This window comes from Ranitomeya variabilis, chromosome 2, assembly GCF_051348905.1.
Source record: "Ranitomeya variabilis isolate aRanVar5 chromosome 2, aRanVar5.hap1, whole genome shotgun sequence".
NCBI classification, from domain to species: Eukaryota; Metazoa; Chordata; class Amphibia; order Anura; family Dendrobatidae; genus Ranitomeya; species Ranitomeya variabilis.
In genome coordinates, this window is record NC_135233.1 from 783,376,057 (window position 1) to 783,394,814 (window position 18,758).

Consider the following 18,758-nt stretch of genomic DNA (forward strand, 5'->3'; position numbering starts at 1 on the left):
TTTTGGGTTAAAAATCCAATTTGCAATGGGGATTAATTAAAAATATTGTCCATTTTTGGCTTTTACAGTCTTTTTCTTGACACGTTCAGCTTTTGATGTGGTCTGTGGTCATAAATTAGCTGGAGAGGTCACAAAAAGATAATATAGTTACAAACTCCTAAGAATGAGCTCATTTGTTGGGGAGGTAGAAATTTTACTCTTTACTTTCAGATTTGTAAGAATGACAACCTTTTTTTGTTTTGCATATAATTCTGTACATTATCCATGCTTTAATAATACCTTTTAAAAACAAGAATGAACTCACTGACAGATTCTCATTTAATGCACTGTGCAGCCAGCCATAGACAGTGCAATATTGCGGTTCTAGAAGGCAAACAATGCATATCCCCATCTCCAAATTGCCAAATGTTTATGGAAAGCCTACGCGTATTACAGCAGATCATTTCTTCTCCTGCTACGTCTTAAGGTCACCTTTAGTTAAGAAAGAACGTACCTTCTACATCAGATTCCACAGTCGGACCATCTACAGTTATCTTAGGCGAAGGTTTCACTTCAAGGTTTCTTCTTAACCAGGTTGTTTGCTCTAATGATGATCCAGCAATTGCGCCAATAGCATCTACAATTTTATGAGTAACATCCTAAAGGAAAATCAGGAAGGGCACGATGAGGTACTGATAATATAGCTACTATTCGAGCTGCACACTTCACATCAACTCAGCTCTTAAAGGCAATCTGTCACTAGGTTTTTGCTACCCATCTGAAAGCACTGGAATCAGGGTCTCTTCCCCTACATCATGCTGATGTATCACGTACTGGGCTGCATGCTGCAGTTTTGATAAAATCACAGCTTTATCTGCTGCAGATCTACCAGATCACTGAGCTGTGTAAAACCCCTCCAACACCTCCGATTGGCAGCTTTCTTACATGTACCCTGTGTACAGGCAGAAAGCTGCCAATCAGTGGTGGGGGCAGGGCTATAAAAAGCTCATGAATATTGAGGATTACATGGCAGCAAGTTCACTAATCTCATATTTCATGCTAATTATAACTACCTTGGTAGTCTAATGGTGGTCTATGTTGAGGCATTTCTTGGTGGTCTACAGTACAAGATTGGGGTAATGTTTTACCACTTTAGATTAAATTAAGTAGAGATACATACCTACTGATCTAATGCACAGTATATTAGGGGGGCTTAAAAAACACACTGCATGATATACCATGCTGTGCTGCACTGATATACTGTGATCTTCAGGATGCAGAGAGAGAGAACTACAGAGCCACATAGTTGTCTCAGTGATCGCTTTATGATGATTTAAGGGGGTTGACTGGCCTTGGGGTATAAGTCAGCAGTCAATCTAGACTTGCATCTGTCAGGATCCTCTGGTGATGGGAGTGGGCGGTCAAGTATGTGATTTGCATACGTCCAGCCACATTCCGACTAGACATGTCCGGCCTTGCTCAAGTCACTTGTACTGAGCATGGACAAGCACGTCTAGTCGGCACATGACAACATGTATGCAAATTGCACAATCGCAGTCAAGTGCCCCCCACTGGCACCAGAGAATCCTCGAAGTGCACGTAATGGGAGGATTCACAAGTTTGCAGTCATGAGGACAGTGACAATAATGTCTGTAAAGCGCTGATGAATTAATGGTGAAATATAAATTAGTAAAATAAATAAATTCCAGCTTTATTCTTCAGAATGTCATCTAGCTTTCCGTCAACTCTATTTTCAGACTTTGGAAGGAGATAAATGATAAAAGACCTAATTTCTTTTTCCCTTCAATATAAGATTCAGAAAGTTTCAAACCATTTCAAGTGTTCCCAATTACCTGAAGATCCCTCTGGTCTTTCTTGTTATCCAATGTGGGGTTTTTCATAATAAATTCATTCAAAACCCTAAAATACCAAGTGAATAAAAAAAAATAGGTAAATAATAAATACTGATTCATATAAACATCAAAAAGTTGTGTTTTCTAGTAGTGATATTTTTTTTCTACAATGCTATCCTGGTGGGCTCTACTTCCGGTTGACTTCCCATCACAGGATGTGTAGATGCCTGCAGCTAATCATTGGCTATGGCATTGGTGAGACATCACTGTGACCAGCGATTGACTGCAGTGGTCACATGTTTTAAATCATCTACTGTATATCTGTTCTAACCTCCAACTATGTGCTATATTAGAAAATGATGAAAAAGACCAGTCCTTTTACAATGGTATTTTTATGGTTATTTCCGCTTTGGACCATATAGTAATAAATGTATTACCCAAGTATCAAGAATTGCCCGGGAGCCGGAAGGTTCAACTGGATGGACTCTTTCAAAAGAGCCAGAAAAGAAGCCCAGCTATCCACAAGATTAGACACAGGAACTCTGCAAGAACACCAAGAAAATACTGAAATACACACTTTATAGAAGCAGCTAAAATCCATCTGTTCTACAAGGCTGCGTACAAATGCTAACATGCCGGTAAGGATTCCCATCTGATATAACACAATAGAACTAGCTAGGGCTTAAGCTACATGTGAATGACGTCCTTAAAGGGGTTTTCCCATGAACTAAGTACATTTTAATTAATAGATCTTGGAATAATAATAATTTCCACAATTGGAGGTGTTAAGAAATGTTCCTGTGCTGAGATAATCTTATAAATGTGCCCCTGCTGTGTACTGTGTAATGTCTGACCGTAGAGGGGCATGGTCTGATCATAACACAGCTCCTGGGAATGGAAGGGAGTAAAAGAGAGTACACCGACATTACAGAATAGGGACTCGGCAGCTGCTTTCTGTGAGGTAAAACATAGATTTTAAACAGGGAGGGGAAAGTTTTACCTCACAAAACGAATCGGCTGTGATCCCATGCTGTCCTGTCTGTATACCCCTTCCTCCCCTGCCCAGGAGCTGTGGTATGATCAGACCATGTCCCTCTACGGTACATACACAGCCATTACACAGTACACAGAAGGTCAAATTTATAGGATTATCTCAGCACAGGAACATTTTTTAACACATCCAATTATAGAACTTATTATTATTCCAAGATCTACTGAATAAAATGTACTTTGTAACTAGGACAGCCCATTTAAGAACACTCATTTAATAATAATCATTCAGTGTAAAGAGGCTGCCGGTCACCTGGTAAACAACCAAAATGATCTTTTGTGCAGCGCAAAAAATCAACAGTCTTAGTGGTGCAAAACTCGCATTGCTGAACACAATGGCAGCCTATGTGCACTGATAGATCTACTACAAATCGATCATTTACGGTGGTCTGCCTGTATAAACTAGCTATTAAGCGACCGATCAATAACTGCTTACTTATTGGTGGTCGTTCACTCCGTATGTACACTAGTACTGCATATCTTACACCTAGTATCCCAAGCATGATAACCATTAGGCACTGGCAGCCTAGGGAACACACAGCATCAAGCAATGCGCTAATCTTACCTCTGTATATAAGCATAAAAGAACTGTAACATGCAGACTTCAAGGGAAAGATGTTTCTGAAAAGAGGAGGGCAGAGAAAAAGGATTAGCACTTTTCTGCTGCAAATTTATTTGAAGGGAATAAATTACCACAAAATGACTACTTCCAGTTTTTCTTGTGGAGTTTTAAACGTATTTGATTATTTTCTTTTCTTATATTTTGCATCAATACAAAAAAAAAAAAATCTTTAAAAGGAACTTGTAAAGTGAAAAAACGCTATTAACCTGCAGATATTGGGTTAATCTACAGGTTGATAGCATTCTGAACTTTCCCGACACTTAGAGCCTTGCTGCCAGGAGGTAATTAACTTTATTCCCCTGACAGCGCTCCTTTTTCAGTCATGGAGGTGGTGCCGGAGCAGGTTCAGTAACCGTTCCATATATAGAGAGCGTTGGCTGTACCCGCACCCATAGCACTGACTGACAGCCAGCCCTAATGCAGAGTGAGCTTTCAGTCAGAACCGGGGGCACAGTTACAGCTGCCGCTCACTAAGCAGGGAGCGGTGACTGTACCCGTGCTGGTGCCACCCCTATCACTGGAACATGAAGGCTGCGGGAGAAATAAAGCTCCAAGTGCTGGGGCCGGGCAGGTTCAGAACACTGTTAACTTGCCGATTAGCCCCATAGCTGCAGGTTAATAGCGTTTGTTCATGTGACCGGTTCCCTTTAAATCTTGCCATTTTCACAGTGGCCACTGAGCTGAATATTAGACGGATATTTCCTGTTCTGTACAGATCACTGCTCAGTAGAGAACGCAGGATGTACCACGCACTATAGGTGATGGTTACAGCTCACCTCCTCCACAACGACCTGTACACAAGTCACAGAGAATAGATGGACATGGAATTTTGGTGTGTGGGAGAGTTCTCTAAATGTGCAAAGATGGAAAACATCTCCCAGACATCAAATTATATTTTTGTGTGCATGGTTATGGGGCATGATGGCTACCCTATAACCATCAGAAATAAAAAAAAAAAATAGCGAGTTTGAAATTTATTACAGGCCCTTTGAAGGATTTTTCAATCTTACAGCTGGCCCCCACTAATCAGAGCATGTTGGCAAATTGTAGTGATATTTTTTTTATTTACCACATTTTGTGGAATAAAGAAAATCATAACTATATACAAAACAACATGGAGTCGTTTGATAGAATACAGCAGCCCCTCAATTATGAGACACTCCGCCGGCTCCTGTACCTTAGGATCTGCCTTAGATGGTACCCAGCAGTGACCACCACTACATGGGACCATGATCACCGCGAATATCGGCTCTTACATCAGACTCTGCTGGATTCTCATTATTAGTGTACAGCATAATGATGGTTTAGAATCACCGCCGTTCACGGAAGCATTGTTATAAGGTATATTAATGTTTTTATGTATACACTAGGTGTTTCCAGCCAGCTAACGCTCGGCATGCTCATTGCTATCTAATTAACGCTGCTGGTGATTAAACTAAAGTAAATAATGACAACATTCAATAGCGCTTACGCAGGTAGTAAATTAACGTGTGGTAATGTGTGGGGACGAAGCCTCGTGTGGTAATGTGTGGGGACAGAGCCTCGTGTGGTAATGTGGGGGGACGGAGCCTCGTGTGGTAATGTGTGAGGACGGAGCCTCGTGTGGTAATGTGTGGGGACGGAGCCTCGTGTGGTAATGTGGGGGGACGGAGCCTCGTGTGGTAATGTGGGGGGACGGAGCCTCGTGTGGTAATGTGGGGGGACGGAGCCTCGTGTGGTAATGTGTGGGGACGGAGCCTCGTGTGGTAATGTGTGGGGACGGAGCCTCGTGTGGTAATGTGTGGGGACGGGGCCTCGTGTGGTAATGTGTGGGGACGGAGCCTCGTGTGGTAATGTGTGAGGACGGAGCCTCGTGTGGTAATGTGTGAGGACGGAGCCTCGTGTGGTAATGTGGGGGGACAGAGCCTCGTGTGGTAATGTGTGGGGACAGAGCCTCGTGTGGTAATGTGTGGGGACAGAGCCTCGTGTGGTAATGTGTGGGGACAGAGCCTCGTGTGGTAATGTGTGGGGACAGAGCCTCGTGTGGTAATGTGTGGGGACAGAGCCTCGTGTGGTAATGTGTGGGGACAGAGCCTCGTGTGGTAATGTGTGGGGACAGAGCCTCGTGTGGTAATGTGTGGGGACAGAGCCTCGTGTGGTAATGTGTGGGGACAGAGCCTCGTGTGGTAATGTGTGGGGACAGAGCCTCGTGTGGTAATGTGGGGGGGCGGGATTATGTGTGGTAATGTGGTGGGGGCGGGATTATGTGTGGTAATGTGGTGGGGGGCGTGATTATGTGTGGTAATGTGGTGGGGGGCGTGATTATCTGTGGTAATGTGGTGGGGGGCGTGATTATCTGTGGTAATGTGGTGAGGGGGCGTGATTATCTGTGGTAATGTGGTGAGGGGGCGGGATTATGTGTGGTAATGTGGGGGGGGGATTATGTGTGGTAATGTGGTGGGGGCGGGATTGTGTGTGGTAATGTGGTGGGGGCGGGATTGTGTGTGGTAATGTGGTGGGGGCGGGATTGTGTGTGGTAATGTGGGGGGGGGATTATGTGTGGTAATGTGGTGGGGGTGCGGGATTATGTGTGGTAATGTGGTGGGGGTGCGGGATTATGTGTGGTAATGTGGTGGGGGGCGGGATTATGTGTGGTAATGTGGTGGGGGGTGGGATTATGTGTGGTAATGTGGTGGGGGGCGGGATTGTGTGTGGTAATGTGGTGGGGGCGGGATTGTGTGTGGTAATGTGGTGGGGGGCAGGACTGTGTGTGGTAATGTGGTGGGGGCGGGATTGTGTGTGGTAATGTGGTGGGGGCGGGATTGTGTGTGGTAATGTGGTGGGGGCGGGATTGTGTGTGGTAATGTGGTGGGGGGCGGGATTGTGTGTGGTAATGTGGTGGGGGGGCGGGATTGTGTGTGGTAATGTGGTGGGGGGGCGGGATTGTGTGTGGTAATGTGGTGGGGGCGGGATTGTGTGTGGTAATGTGGTGGGGGGCGGGATTGTGTGTGGTAATGTGGTGGGGGCGGGATTGTGTGTGGTAATGGGGTGGGGAAGTGGGATTATGTGTGGTGATGTGGTGGGGGCGGAGCTACTGTGCTGGGGGAGGGATTAGCGAGTAATCACGATGCCATAGGGATTAGCGAGTAATCACGATGCCATATATATATATATATATATATATATATATATATATATATATATATATATATATATAGATAGCGAGTTCTTAACATTATGTATACCTACAGTTTCTATTATAAATTTAGACTATTGCAAGTCATATGTCTTATTGGCTGAAAATAATCAAAAATGCTAACAATATTTTTACCCTTCTGTAAAAAATGTAGCGTGTCCCCTGATCGCAAGTATGTAAATTGTGTCTGCTTAACCCTGCTGTTGTGTACGGGTCACAGTGACCTGTAGAGAATTTGTGAGGCCCTGTAGATATTTTTCTATAAGTTTCTAAAACTTGAGGTTACTTGACTTTTCCTCATTTGGGGGGGGACCTATCTATGAGTATGTTGTTTTTTTTTTTTGCTTACTTTTTGCTTCACGCCGATTTGTACACTTGTCGCGTTTGGGTCATAGTAACCAGGCATAATTTTTTTACATCTATGAGGCCGTATTTTCAGTGAAATATTTTCAGGAGTTATAACCTCAGTTGGGTCTATTTATTGCATCTACTATTCTATATCAATTTATTTATTTCCTACATTATTTCAATGGGGTCGTACACTCGCTCTGCCGGGTGTATGCATTGAGATCTGCGCACCATAAAAATGGCTTTATATTGATTATTTTTGGTGCACAGTCTATAGAGATCACTAGGTGTGCACTACACGTGTATATTCTGCGCAGAACGCGCTGTGTAAGAGGGCCTTATTTTGTAAAGCTGAGCTCTAAAGGCCTGCAAATGATTATTTTTGGCTACGTAAGTCTGTCTTCCTGGCTTATCTCCTTGTTTTCAGAAGGAGTAGCAGGCCTTGTACAGAGCATCCAGCAACATGCTCAGGAAAGTGAAACCATGGCCTCCACAAGCACTGAGTTTTCATAGCAAGAAGTGACTGTGATTTTTTTGCAATTCACCTAATCGGTAGTCATCATAATACAAATTGCTATATAAACTCAAGCAGCAGACTTTGTAATAACCAAAATTTGGATCAGTTTCAAAGCTCTTGCCCATGACTGTAGGTATGTTCTGTAGGTGTCACAATACCTTTATCCATGTAGTGTATATTCTCAAAAAACCCATGTAATAATAAAAACCATACTAGCGGTACTAGTATCCACATCATGAAAAATTCACCTTGTCCTTTGCTATGGCGGGGGGCTGCTTTAACACTTCCTTCACTGTTTGAATCACAGTCTCTGTCCTCATCACACTGATTGACCGAACCAACTCTACAAGGAGAAGTTGCTCTTCACTTGCTAATGGAATCACCTAGGCACAAAGTGAATAATACAAGAACATAAATGTACATTCTGGGAACGTAAGCAATACCAAACACAGAGGATTATAAAAAGAAATGCCATTAAAAAGGTGGAGTTTCATTAATCAGACTACAATTCAATTCTCAGGAAAGTTACGGATGGATGCTGCATCTCAACTTTTTCTAGGCAGTAATTAAAAAAAAAAAAAATGCCTGGAGCTAAAATAGGGATTTTTGTGTATTCACCGTAAAATCCTTTTCTCCGAGCCATTCATTGGGGGACACAGACTGTGGGTGTATGCTGCTGCCACTAGGAGGCTGACACTAAGTGATACAAAGAAAGTTAGCTCCTCCCCTGTAGTATACACCCTCCTGCTGGCTCTCAGCTAACCAGTTCGGTGCAAAATCAGTAGGAGATCAATAACAACATATGAGCGTATAGCATGTCATATTATATATGAGAGTATAGCATGTCAGATTATAAAAACAAGCATAAGCTAATAACAGGGTGGGAGCGGTGTCCCCCAATGAATGGCTCGGAGAAAAGGATTTTACGGTGAGTACACAAAAATCCCTATTTCTCCTTCGTCTCATTGGGGGACACAGACCATGGGACGTCCCAAAGCAATCCCTGGGTGGGGACAACATCAGATCAGGCCCTGTGTAACCGCTACTTACAAGTGCGCCACCGCGGCCTGCAGAGTCCGCCTGCCCAGACTCACATCTGTGGAAGTGTGGGAATTATAGTGCTTCAACAATGCATGCGGACTGGACGAATCCGCAAGCTTGCAGGCGTGCCTTGCCGACGCCTGGTGCCTAGAACCCTCGATAGACAGAGAGATAGGCTGACATCTAACATGGAAGGACTCCTGGATGGTGAAACGGATTCACCATGTTATCATGGCCGATGAAACGGCTAAATCCTTCCTGAAAACGTCAGGAAGCCTTCCTCTACCGTCAGGAAGCCCAAATAAAGTGTCCAACCGTCGGAAGGACGCCGTCCTCGAGACGTACCTACTCAGAGCACTCACTTTGTGTAGAATATGGGGAACTCATTCCATTTTGTGGACTGGTGCCGAAAGAGATGAGGGAAGATCTATGCCCTCATAACAGTGGTAATACATTACCATCTTGGTAACAAGGCATGGGGATGGCCTGAGGACAACCTTGCCTTGAAGGTAATAAGGGAAAAAAGCCTGAAAGAGCAGAGCAGCTAGCTCCAAAGACTAGTCAGAGTGATGATATCGCAGAGAAAAAAGGGGTGACTTTCCCTGATAGTAAAGTCTGCCCGGATGAAAAGGAGTCTACTGTAAGGCTCCTAGGATCATTAAGGTCCCAATGATCTAACGGTATGCGATAGGGAAGAACTACGTGTGAAAACTTTCTGTGAGAAAGTCCCTACTTGCAGTTTTGCTGCGATAAGGCGGGAAGATACTAGCTCCGCAAACAAAAACTCACGTGGTCAGTGCGGATCTCAGAGGATCACTGGGGCCCCTTTCTGCTTCCGAAAGGCTTTCGGAAGTAGTGGAAGGGGAGTTATGGAAACTGGTACCACGGCAGAACCAGAGCATGGAGTGCGATGGCTCTTGGATCTCGAGGCCAAACCACGAACATGAGTACATTGGCATTCAGTCTGGACGTCATCCGACCTACAACTGGAGAGCTCCAGTGAAGGCAGATCTGATAGAAGACCTCGGGGAGAAGTTCCCACTGACTTGAGGCGGAACCCTGACGGCTGAATTTGTTTGCCGTCCAGAGTTCTACTCCTGAGATATATACTGCCGAGATCACTGAATGATAGATATCGGCCCATCAGAGAATGTGAGATACCTCGGTCATGGCGCCTGACCATGGGTACCTGCTAGATGATTGACGTATGGCACCGCCGTGGCATTATCCAATTGAATTCGGATAGGGTGACCCGCCAGAAGGCAGTGGACCTGCTGTAGGACTACCGTTCGGATCTCCAGAGCAATGATAGCGAGAAGACTGGCATTGGTAGTTACTAATAACCATTGAATCGGGAGAAAGGCCCTGGATGAAGAAGGAGCTCAGAGACTATCGCTTGAAAGTCTGTTTGACTTGCTGAAAAAGAGCGGAGCGAAGGAAACCGCTTCCATTGTCGTCACCACTTTTCCTCAGAACTCTCCTAGCAAATTGAATGAAATGAGGGGGAGAGTAATCAAGCCCTCAGAACTCTCCTTGCGCGAGCTCCCTGTTGAAGGGCCATGACCTTGTCTCGAGGGAGAATTACCATCCTTCTAGAAGCGTGCAGGATCATCCTCAAAAAGGATATCTGCTGGGCTGGAAATGAGGAGAACTTGTCTAAGTGTAGCTGCCAGCCCAGGTGAGAGGGTATCGCAAGTGATATAGACGACTCAGCGTAGTCCTGGAAGGGCGGCTAGACAGTCGACCAAACAGGGCAGGACGAGCATGCCTCTAGGGTGCAAGAGAAAACATGACATCCGCCATGACCTGTGCGAACACTCTGGGTGAGGAAGCAAGGCCGAAGAACAAGGTTGTGACTTGAAAATGCTGTTCACGAATGGAAAGGCGAAGGAATTTTTGAAGAGGGTAAGCATCCCGAGTGTCAATAGTGCTGGAAACTGCACCTTGTTCAGTTGAACATTAAAGAACTAAGAGAAAAGCGAAGGTCATATAAACGGGGATCACCACACAATGGATTTGGCTACCGAGAATGGTTACTCTTCTCTGAAGCTCTGGCAAGTTCAGGCAATATCCAATCCATATTCAGAGCCTTGTTGTCATCAAATCATTGGTGAGGGAGCAGGAAACGAAAACTTCCGTTTTCTAGATGCCTGTATGTTTCTAGACGCCTGTACGTTTCTAGAATACTAGCAGCCCCTGCTAGCCGATGGCTCCCATGTAGGATAGGGACCATGTATATCAGTCCTGCGAGCACTTCGAGCCACAGAGGGTACCCGAGGGGATTTAATCTCTTGGTCAGAGAACCATGGATTGCGGTCAGTGACGAAGTCCACTGAGAGGAACTAGAGGATAAGCTGGGATTGGCGGCGGAGGGCCCCTCAGATTGATCATGCGCCCTTAAGACCAGGGAACACTGGTCATGGGCTTTTAAGAACAGAGAATACTGGACATGCGCCTTTAAGACCAGAGAATACTGGACATGCGCCTTTAAGACCAGGGAATACTGGTCATATGCCTTTAAGACCAGGGAATACTGGTCATGTGCCTTTAAGACTAGGGAATACTGGTCATGTGCCTTTAAGACTAGGGAATACTGGTCGTGTGCCTTTAAGAGACTGGTCAGGTACTTATGTAGAGTCGATGTGCCCCTTCAACCCCTTTCTGACCTCGGACGGGATAGTACGTCCGAGGTCAGAAGCCCCGCTTTGATGCAGGCTCCGGCGGTGAGCCCGCATCAAAGCCGGGACATGTCAGCTGTTTTGAACAGCTGATATGTGCCCGTAATAGGCGCGGGCAGAATCGTGATCCGCCCGCGCTTATTAACTAGTTAAATGCCGCTGTCAAACGCAGACAGTGGCATTTAACTACCGCATCCGGCCGGGCGGCCGGAAATGATGGCATCGCCGACCCCCGTCACATGATCGGAGGTCGGCGATGCTTCAGAATAGTAACCATAGAGGTCCTTGAGACCTCTATGGTTACTGATCTCCGGCAGCTGTGAGCGCCACCCTGTGGTCGGCGCTCACAGCACACCTGATTTTCTGCTACATAGCAGCGAACAGCAGATCGCTGCTATGTAGCAGAGCCGATCGTGCTGTGCCTGCTTCTAGCCTCCCATGGAGGCTATTGAAGCATGGCAAAAGTAAAGAAAAAAAGTTTAAAAAAAATGTGAAAAAAATAAAAAAAATATAAAAGTTTAAATCACCCCCCTTTCGCCCCAATCAAAATAAATCAATAAAAAAAATCACACCTACACATATTTGGTATCGCCGCGTTCAGAATCGCCCGATCTATCAATAAAAAAAAAGCATTAACCTGATCGCTAAACGGCATAGCGAGAAAAAAATTCGAAACGCCAGAATTACGTTTTTTTGGTCGCCGCGACATTGCATTAAAATGCAATAACGGGCGATCAAAAGAACGTTATCTGCACCAAAATGCTATCATTAAAAACGTCAGCTCGGCACGCAAAAAATAAGCCCTCAACCGACCCCAGATCATGAAAAATGGAGATGCTACGAGTATCGGAAAATGGTGCGCTTTTTTTATTTATTTATTTTTTAGCAAACTTTAGAATTTTTTTTTCACCACTTAGGTAAAAAATAACCTAGTCATGTTAGGTGTCTATGAACTCGTACTGACCTGAGGAATCATAACGGCAGGTCAGTTTTAGCATTTAGTGAACCTAGCAAAAAAGCCAAACAAAAAACAAGTGTGAGATTGCACTTTTTTTTCAATTTCATCACACTTGGAATTTTTTTCCCGTTTTCTAGTACACGACATGCTAAAACCAATGAAGTCGTTCAAAAGTACAACTCGTCCCGCAAAAAATAAGCCCTCACATGGCCAAATTGACGGAAAAATAAAAAAGTTATGGCTCTGGGAAGGAGGGGAGTGAAAAACGAACACGGAAAATGCCAAGGTCATGAAGGGGTTAATGCTAAAAATCGTCGCCCCAGTGTGAGCCGGCCGGGTGGACCAAGATGGCCACCGTGAGTTGCAGAGTTGATAAAATCTCGCAGAGAGCGAGAAGCGCCAATTCGGGGGGCGGAGCCACGGACACTATGTTGAATAGGCCCAAGCCGGGGCCTAAATTTCTGTAGCCGGCGGGCGACACCAGCGGGGCATTCCAGGCGAGACTTCCGGGATGCTGCCTACACATCGGCCGAAGCCGGGGGCTAAATTTTTGCAGCTGGCCGGACGTTACCTCAGAGAGGTGGGCCACAGGAAAGTGGCTGAGGCTGCCTGTCAGCATGTGGATATCCCTCTGAAAATGGATCCACTCACCATCGGTGTGCATCCCGGCATGGAGCCGCCGCGAATGTGGGTTTCAGCGCTGTTCTGTGCAGCGTGGACGGTGCAGGAATAAGCCTCAATCCATCACCCTTTGCTAGGGAGGTGGAGAGGAACCGTCCGCCTCCTTGTGCCATCCGCTTTCACAGTGGTGGGACAGTGGGGGCTGCTCGGACGCCATAGAGAGGGGCCTCTGTACATCCACGGAGTTAAGTCCGGGTGGACAGGGCCAGTTGTCCGGCATTAGGCCTGGCTCCAGGAGAGGATACATGGAGGAGACACTCCATGTGGTCGCCTGCTGCTGGTGTGGGGAGATCAGGACTCGAAGGACCCGTCGCCCCTGAAGTGAGCTTAGGCATGGCTTCCCACGTCGCAGGAAAGGGTACGGGGAGGTATACTCGGCGTGCTTGCCTGTTGATGGATCAGGGGAGATAGGAACCTTGAAAGGAACCGTCGCCCCCTTCACTCCGTTAATTAAAAAATAAAAATGTACAGAAAAGTAAAAAATAAAATAAAAACGTTGGGGTCTGAAACAGACCCGTGTGCCTCCTACAGACACTAAGCAAGAACTGGTTAGCTGAGAGCCAGCAGGAGGGTGTATACCGCAGGGGAGGAGAAAGGAAAAAGCCAATATGCTAAATGACTTTTTTTCATCAGTATTTACAAAAAAAAATCCCATGGCAGACAAAATGACTAGTGATAAAAATTCCCCATTAAATGTCACCTGCTTAACCCAGCAGGAAGTACAGCGGCGTCTAAAAATCACTAAAATTGATAAATCTCCGGGCCCGGATGGGATACACCCCCGAGTACTGCAGGAACTAAGTACAGTCATTGATAGACCGTTATTTCTAATCTTTAAAGACTCCATAATAACAGGGACTGTACCACAGGACTGGCGTATAGCAAATGTGGTGCCAATATTCAAAAAGGGGACAAAAACTGAACTCGGAAATTATAGGCCAGTAAGCTTAACCTCTACTGTGGGTAAAATCCTGGAGGGCATTCTAAGGGATGCTATACTGGAGTATCTGAAGAGGAATAACCTCATGACCCAGTATCAGCACGGGTTTACTAGGGACCGTTCATGTCAGACTAATTTGATCAGCTTCTATGAAGAGGTAAGTTCCGGAATGGACCAAGGGAGCCCAGTGGATGTAATGTATATGGACTTTTCAAAAGCTTTTGATACGGTGCCACACAAAAGGTTGTTACATAAAATGAGAATAATGGGGATAGGGGAAAATATGTGTAAGTGGGTTAAGAGCTGGCTCAGGGACAGGAAACAAAGGGTGGTTATTAATGGAGCACACTCGGACTGGGTCGCGGTTAGCAGTGGGGTACCACAGGGGTCAGTATTGGGCCCTCTTCTTTTTAACATTTATTAATGACCTTGTAGGGGGCATTCAGAGTAGAATTTCAATATTTGCAGATGAAACTAAACTCTGCAGGGTAATCAATACAGAGGAGGACAATTTTATATTACAGGATGATTTATGTAAACTAGAAGCTTGGGCTGATAAATGGCAAATGAGCTTTAATGGGGATAAATGTAAGGTCATGCACTTGGGTAGAAGTAATAAGATGTATAACTATGTGCTTAATTCTAAAACTCTGGGCAAAACCGTCAATGAAAAAGACCTGGGTGTATGGGTGGATGACAAACTCATATTCAGCGGCCAGTGTCAGGCAGCTGCTACAAAGGCAAATAAAATAATGGGATGTATTAAAAGAGGCATAGATGCTCATGAGGAGAACATAATTTTACCTCTATACAAGTCACTAGTGCGACCACACTTAGAATACTGTGCACAGTTCTGGTCTCCGGTGTATAAGAAAGACATAGCTGAACTGGAGCGGGTGCAGAGAAGAGCGACCAAGGTTATTAGAGGACTGGGGGGTCTGCAATACCAAGATAGGTTATTACACTAGGGGCTATTTAGTTTGGAAAAACAAAGGCTAAGGGGTGATCTTATTTTAATGTATAAATATATGAGGGGACAGTACAAAGACCTTTCTGATGATCTTTTTAATCATAGACCTGAGACAGGGACAAGGGGGCATCCTCTACGTCTGGAGGAAAGAAGGTTTAAGCATAATAACAGACGCGGATTCTTTACTGTAAGAGCAGTGAGACTATGGAACTCTCTGCCATATGATGTTGTAATGAGTGATTCATTACTTAAATTTAAGAGGGGACTGGATGCCTTTCTGGAAAAGTATAATGTTACAGGTTATATATACACTAGATTCCTTGATAGGGCGTTGATCCAGAGAACTAGTCTGATTGCCGTATGTGGAGTCGGGAAGGAATTTTTTTCCCCAATGTGGAGCTTACTCTTTGCCACATGGTTTTTTTTTGCCTTCCTCTGGATCAACATGTTAGGGCATGTTAGGCTATGGGTTGAACTAGATGGACTTACAGTCTTCCTTCAACCTTAATAACTATATGTAACTTTCTTTGTATCACTTAGTGTCAGCCTCCTAGTGGCAGCATACACCCACGGGCTGTGTCCCCCAATGAGGCGAAGGAGAAAGCAGCATGACTTCATAATTTATAATATAAAAGATATTGTAATACATTTTACCATGTAGTCAGATTCTCTAGAAATGCTGGAAAATGATTACTTTACCTTGGTACGCGCAGAGTTCTTGTGGTGTCTTCTTTCATTCCACACAAAGGCAATGGCTGCCATAAAATGAACGCCATGATTCATGGAAATGGGCCCTAACAGCTCCAAAATCTGCTGTCTTAAATTCTGTAAATGCAAACATCATTATTACAATTCTAGAGATTGTTATAATAAAAACCAACACTAAATCTTTGAGGCACGATATATCTGACATAGGGAAATTAGACCGTGAGCCTCTGACGACAGGACATTTAATATAAAATCTAAAAGGTCAGTAGTACCAAGAACTAATTTATCCGTCCTCTATTACCTTTGTCGAGCCAAGGTTGATGGTAGTGAGCGAGGCGGCCGCTGCTGCAGAGCTCTTCTCGGAGGAGTCAGCTTGGTGCAGAATACTCCATAGCAGGGTGACGGATGACATGATTAAATGGAGTATGGAAAGGATCCCACTGCGAGCTTCAAGCAAATGTTTCTGATCTACGTTCACCATAAGCTGCACATTGAAAAGTAGAAAGTCAACAATAGTCATGAGCAAAAAATGCTAATATGTCAAGAATATTTGCTATACTGTTCTTCAGATCCACTACAGACATTAAAGGGAATCAGACACCAGGTTTTTGCTATGTAATCTGAGAGCACCATAATGTAGTAGAAGAGACCCTAATTACAGGGATGTGTCACTTGATGGGCTGTGTTTTACTGTTTCAATACAATTAGTGTGTTATCAGCAAGAGATTATCACTACAGGACAAAGGACCCCGCCTCCTAATCCAACCACACCCCCAGCACCGATCAGCAGCTTATTATACAATGTACATAGAAAACAGCCAATCGGTGATGTAGCCGGGGTTTACAACATTCTGAACTCTACTAAATCTGCAACAGAGAAAATTGTAATTCCATCATAATTACTACACCCAGGAAACTAAGTGATACATCACTGGATTCAGGGTTTCTGTCTCTACCCCATGTGGTCAGAATAGAGTGCAAAAACCTGCTGACAAATTCATTTTAAAAGGGAGTTCGTCACCAGAGAAAAGTAAAAAAAAAGTCTATTAGATGCCAGTTACATGATCGTTAAGCTGCATAACAGTTGTGACTCCTTTCAACATAGTGCTGTTCATCTGATCACTGGGTGTTTGTCAGCCAGTCAGGCCTAGAGATTTTAAGGCAGTCTGTATACATTTTTTGTAAATTAAAGTCAGATGAACCTGCCCACAATTTAATGTTAATGGAGGCCTCCCGGTTCTCTCCTAGCAGGTGATCTTGGGGAAAGATGGTGGAAGGCAGTTGTATCAGATTTCCAGTCCTTTTGTTCTTGCACCTGAAAAGCAGCTGTCCGATGAATGAGTGTTCAGCCGTCAATTATCAATGGTGTATGGGATGCTATAGAGCCAAGGTGAGCAATTCACTTTCCAAATGGGCCACATGAGATACTGGGACTGTTGTAGAGGTGCAAACCAACTGACCAACCTTACGTTTGCTGGTTATTGTTTTATATTAATTTTAATCACTTAATACTGAGCAAAATTAAGGTTGGTGATTAGTTATTACTGCTAATCCATGTTACGTCAGCGCACATCATTGTGCTCCTGTGGTTCCGAACTTGTATTCTGATGAACAGCTCACAATACAATATGATACTCCACAGTATGATGTATGCACATGTTATCACTCAGCCCATCAAACAGTATGATGTCCCCACACCGCCCCCCTACACAGCAGGATGTCCCTACAAAGTCTCACTACACAGTATTATGCCCCCACAGCCCCCTGACACGGTATGATGTCTCCACACCGCCTCCTACACAGCAGAAGGTCCCTACAAAGTCTCACTACACAGTATTACGCCCCCACAGCCCCCTGACACAGTATGATGTCCCCACACCACCCCCTACACAGCAGAAGGTCCCTACAAAGTCTCAGTACACAGTATTACGCCCCCACAGCCCCCTGACACAGTATACCGTCCCCACACCACCCCCCTACACAGCAGAATGTCCCTACAAAGTCTCACTACACAGTATTACGCCCCCACATCCGCCTGACACAGTATGATGTCCCCACACCGCCCCTCTACACAGCAGGATGTCCCTACAAAGTCTCACTACACAGTATTATGCCCCCACAGCCCCCTGACACGGTATGATGTCTCCACACCGCCTCCTACACAGCAGAAGGTCCCTACAAAGTCTCACTACACAGTATTACGCCCCCACAGCCCCCTGACACAGTATGATGTCCCCACACCACCCCCTACACAGCAGAAGGTCCCTACAAAGTCTCAGTACACAGTATTACGCCCCCACAGCCCCCTGACACAGTATACCGTCCCCACACCACCCCCCTACACAGCAGAATGTCCCTACAAAGTCTCACTACACAGTATTACGCCCCCACATCCGCCTGACACAGTATGATGTCCCCACACCACCCCCTACACATCAGAATGTCCCTACAAAGTCTCACTACACAGTATTACGCCCCCACAGCCCCGACACAGTATGATGTCCCCACACAGCCCCCATGCAGAAAGATGGCCCTACAGAGCTTCTTTACACAGTATTACGTCAACCTCTACTCCTCCCTCCCACAGAATGTTAAAAAAAAACTACTCACCTCACTTTGTTCCCCTGCACCTCTGGTCAGCGCCATGTACAGAGACCCTGCTGGCGTGATGTAGTGATATCATCACACCTCCTGAGCTCTCAGACGCAGAGGCTCAATGATGGAACACAAAGCTGATAACTCTCTGGTCATCGTTGTATTGACTGGTATCTGCATCCCAAGGATGCAAGATCAGTGAAAGAGAAATGTCAGGTGGAGGGCAGCCGCATGGTGCGAAACGCCACCGCATAAACTCCTTAGGCTGTACTGGACTGTGGACAGCACCAGAACAGCCAAAGGGCTGAATGTCTACTTTTGATAGAGAATCTAATAGATGCTCTATAACTTTGCCAGATTTCCTATAGACTCCACCAACTTGCAATCTCGTTTTATTTATATACTGGTACTGTATACCAAATGAATGCTAAACGTACAGAATATACTAAGCAATTCTTGACATGTCAATTTACCTGGTGATACTGAGCAGAGGGATCGAGCAGGCAGTAGTGAATAATTGTTGTAATGCCTTCTAATAGAGTCAGTATTATATCGGGTGGAATGAATGATGCCATCCATAGAGGCCTAGGGAGAACACAAAGTTAAACTCTTGAAGCTTTCTGTTTTATGAAAGTTAAATTGG

At 45.0% G+C, this 18,758-nt stretch overlaps 1 protein-coding gene across 5 annotated transcripts in view; it reads right to left on the minus strand.

Annotated features, from left to right (window-relative positions):
* The window catches only part of DOP1A (DOP1 leucine zipper like protein A), a 105,951-nt gene that overhangs the window by 13,850 nt on the left and 73,343 nt on the right, over window positions 1-18,758 (minus strand). For all 5 annotated transcript variants that reach the window (XR_013221817.1, XM_077289814.1, XM_077289815.1 and 2 more), the window contains 8 exons: window positions 18,589-18,700; window positions 15,822-16,004; window positions 15,512-15,637; window positions 7,793-7,927; window positions 3,448-3,503; window positions 2,270-2,374; window positions 1,833-1,899; window positions 494-638 (listed from right to left, as the gene is read on the minus strand). Coding sequence is in view for 4 of the 5 variants with exons in the window: in XM_077289814.1 (XP_077145929.1) it covers window positions 494-638; window positions 1,833-1,899; window positions 2,270-2,374; window positions 3,448-3,503; window positions 7,793-7,927; window positions 15,512-15,637; window positions 15,822-16,004; window positions 18,589-18,700 (929 nt within the window). In the remaining variant the exon portion in view is untranslated. The remainder of the gene's footprint in view (window positions 1-493; window positions 639-1,832; window positions 1,900-2,269; window positions 2,375-3,447; window positions 3,504-7,792; window positions 7,928-15,511; window positions 15,638-15,821; window positions 16,005-18,588; window positions 18,701-18,758) is intronic.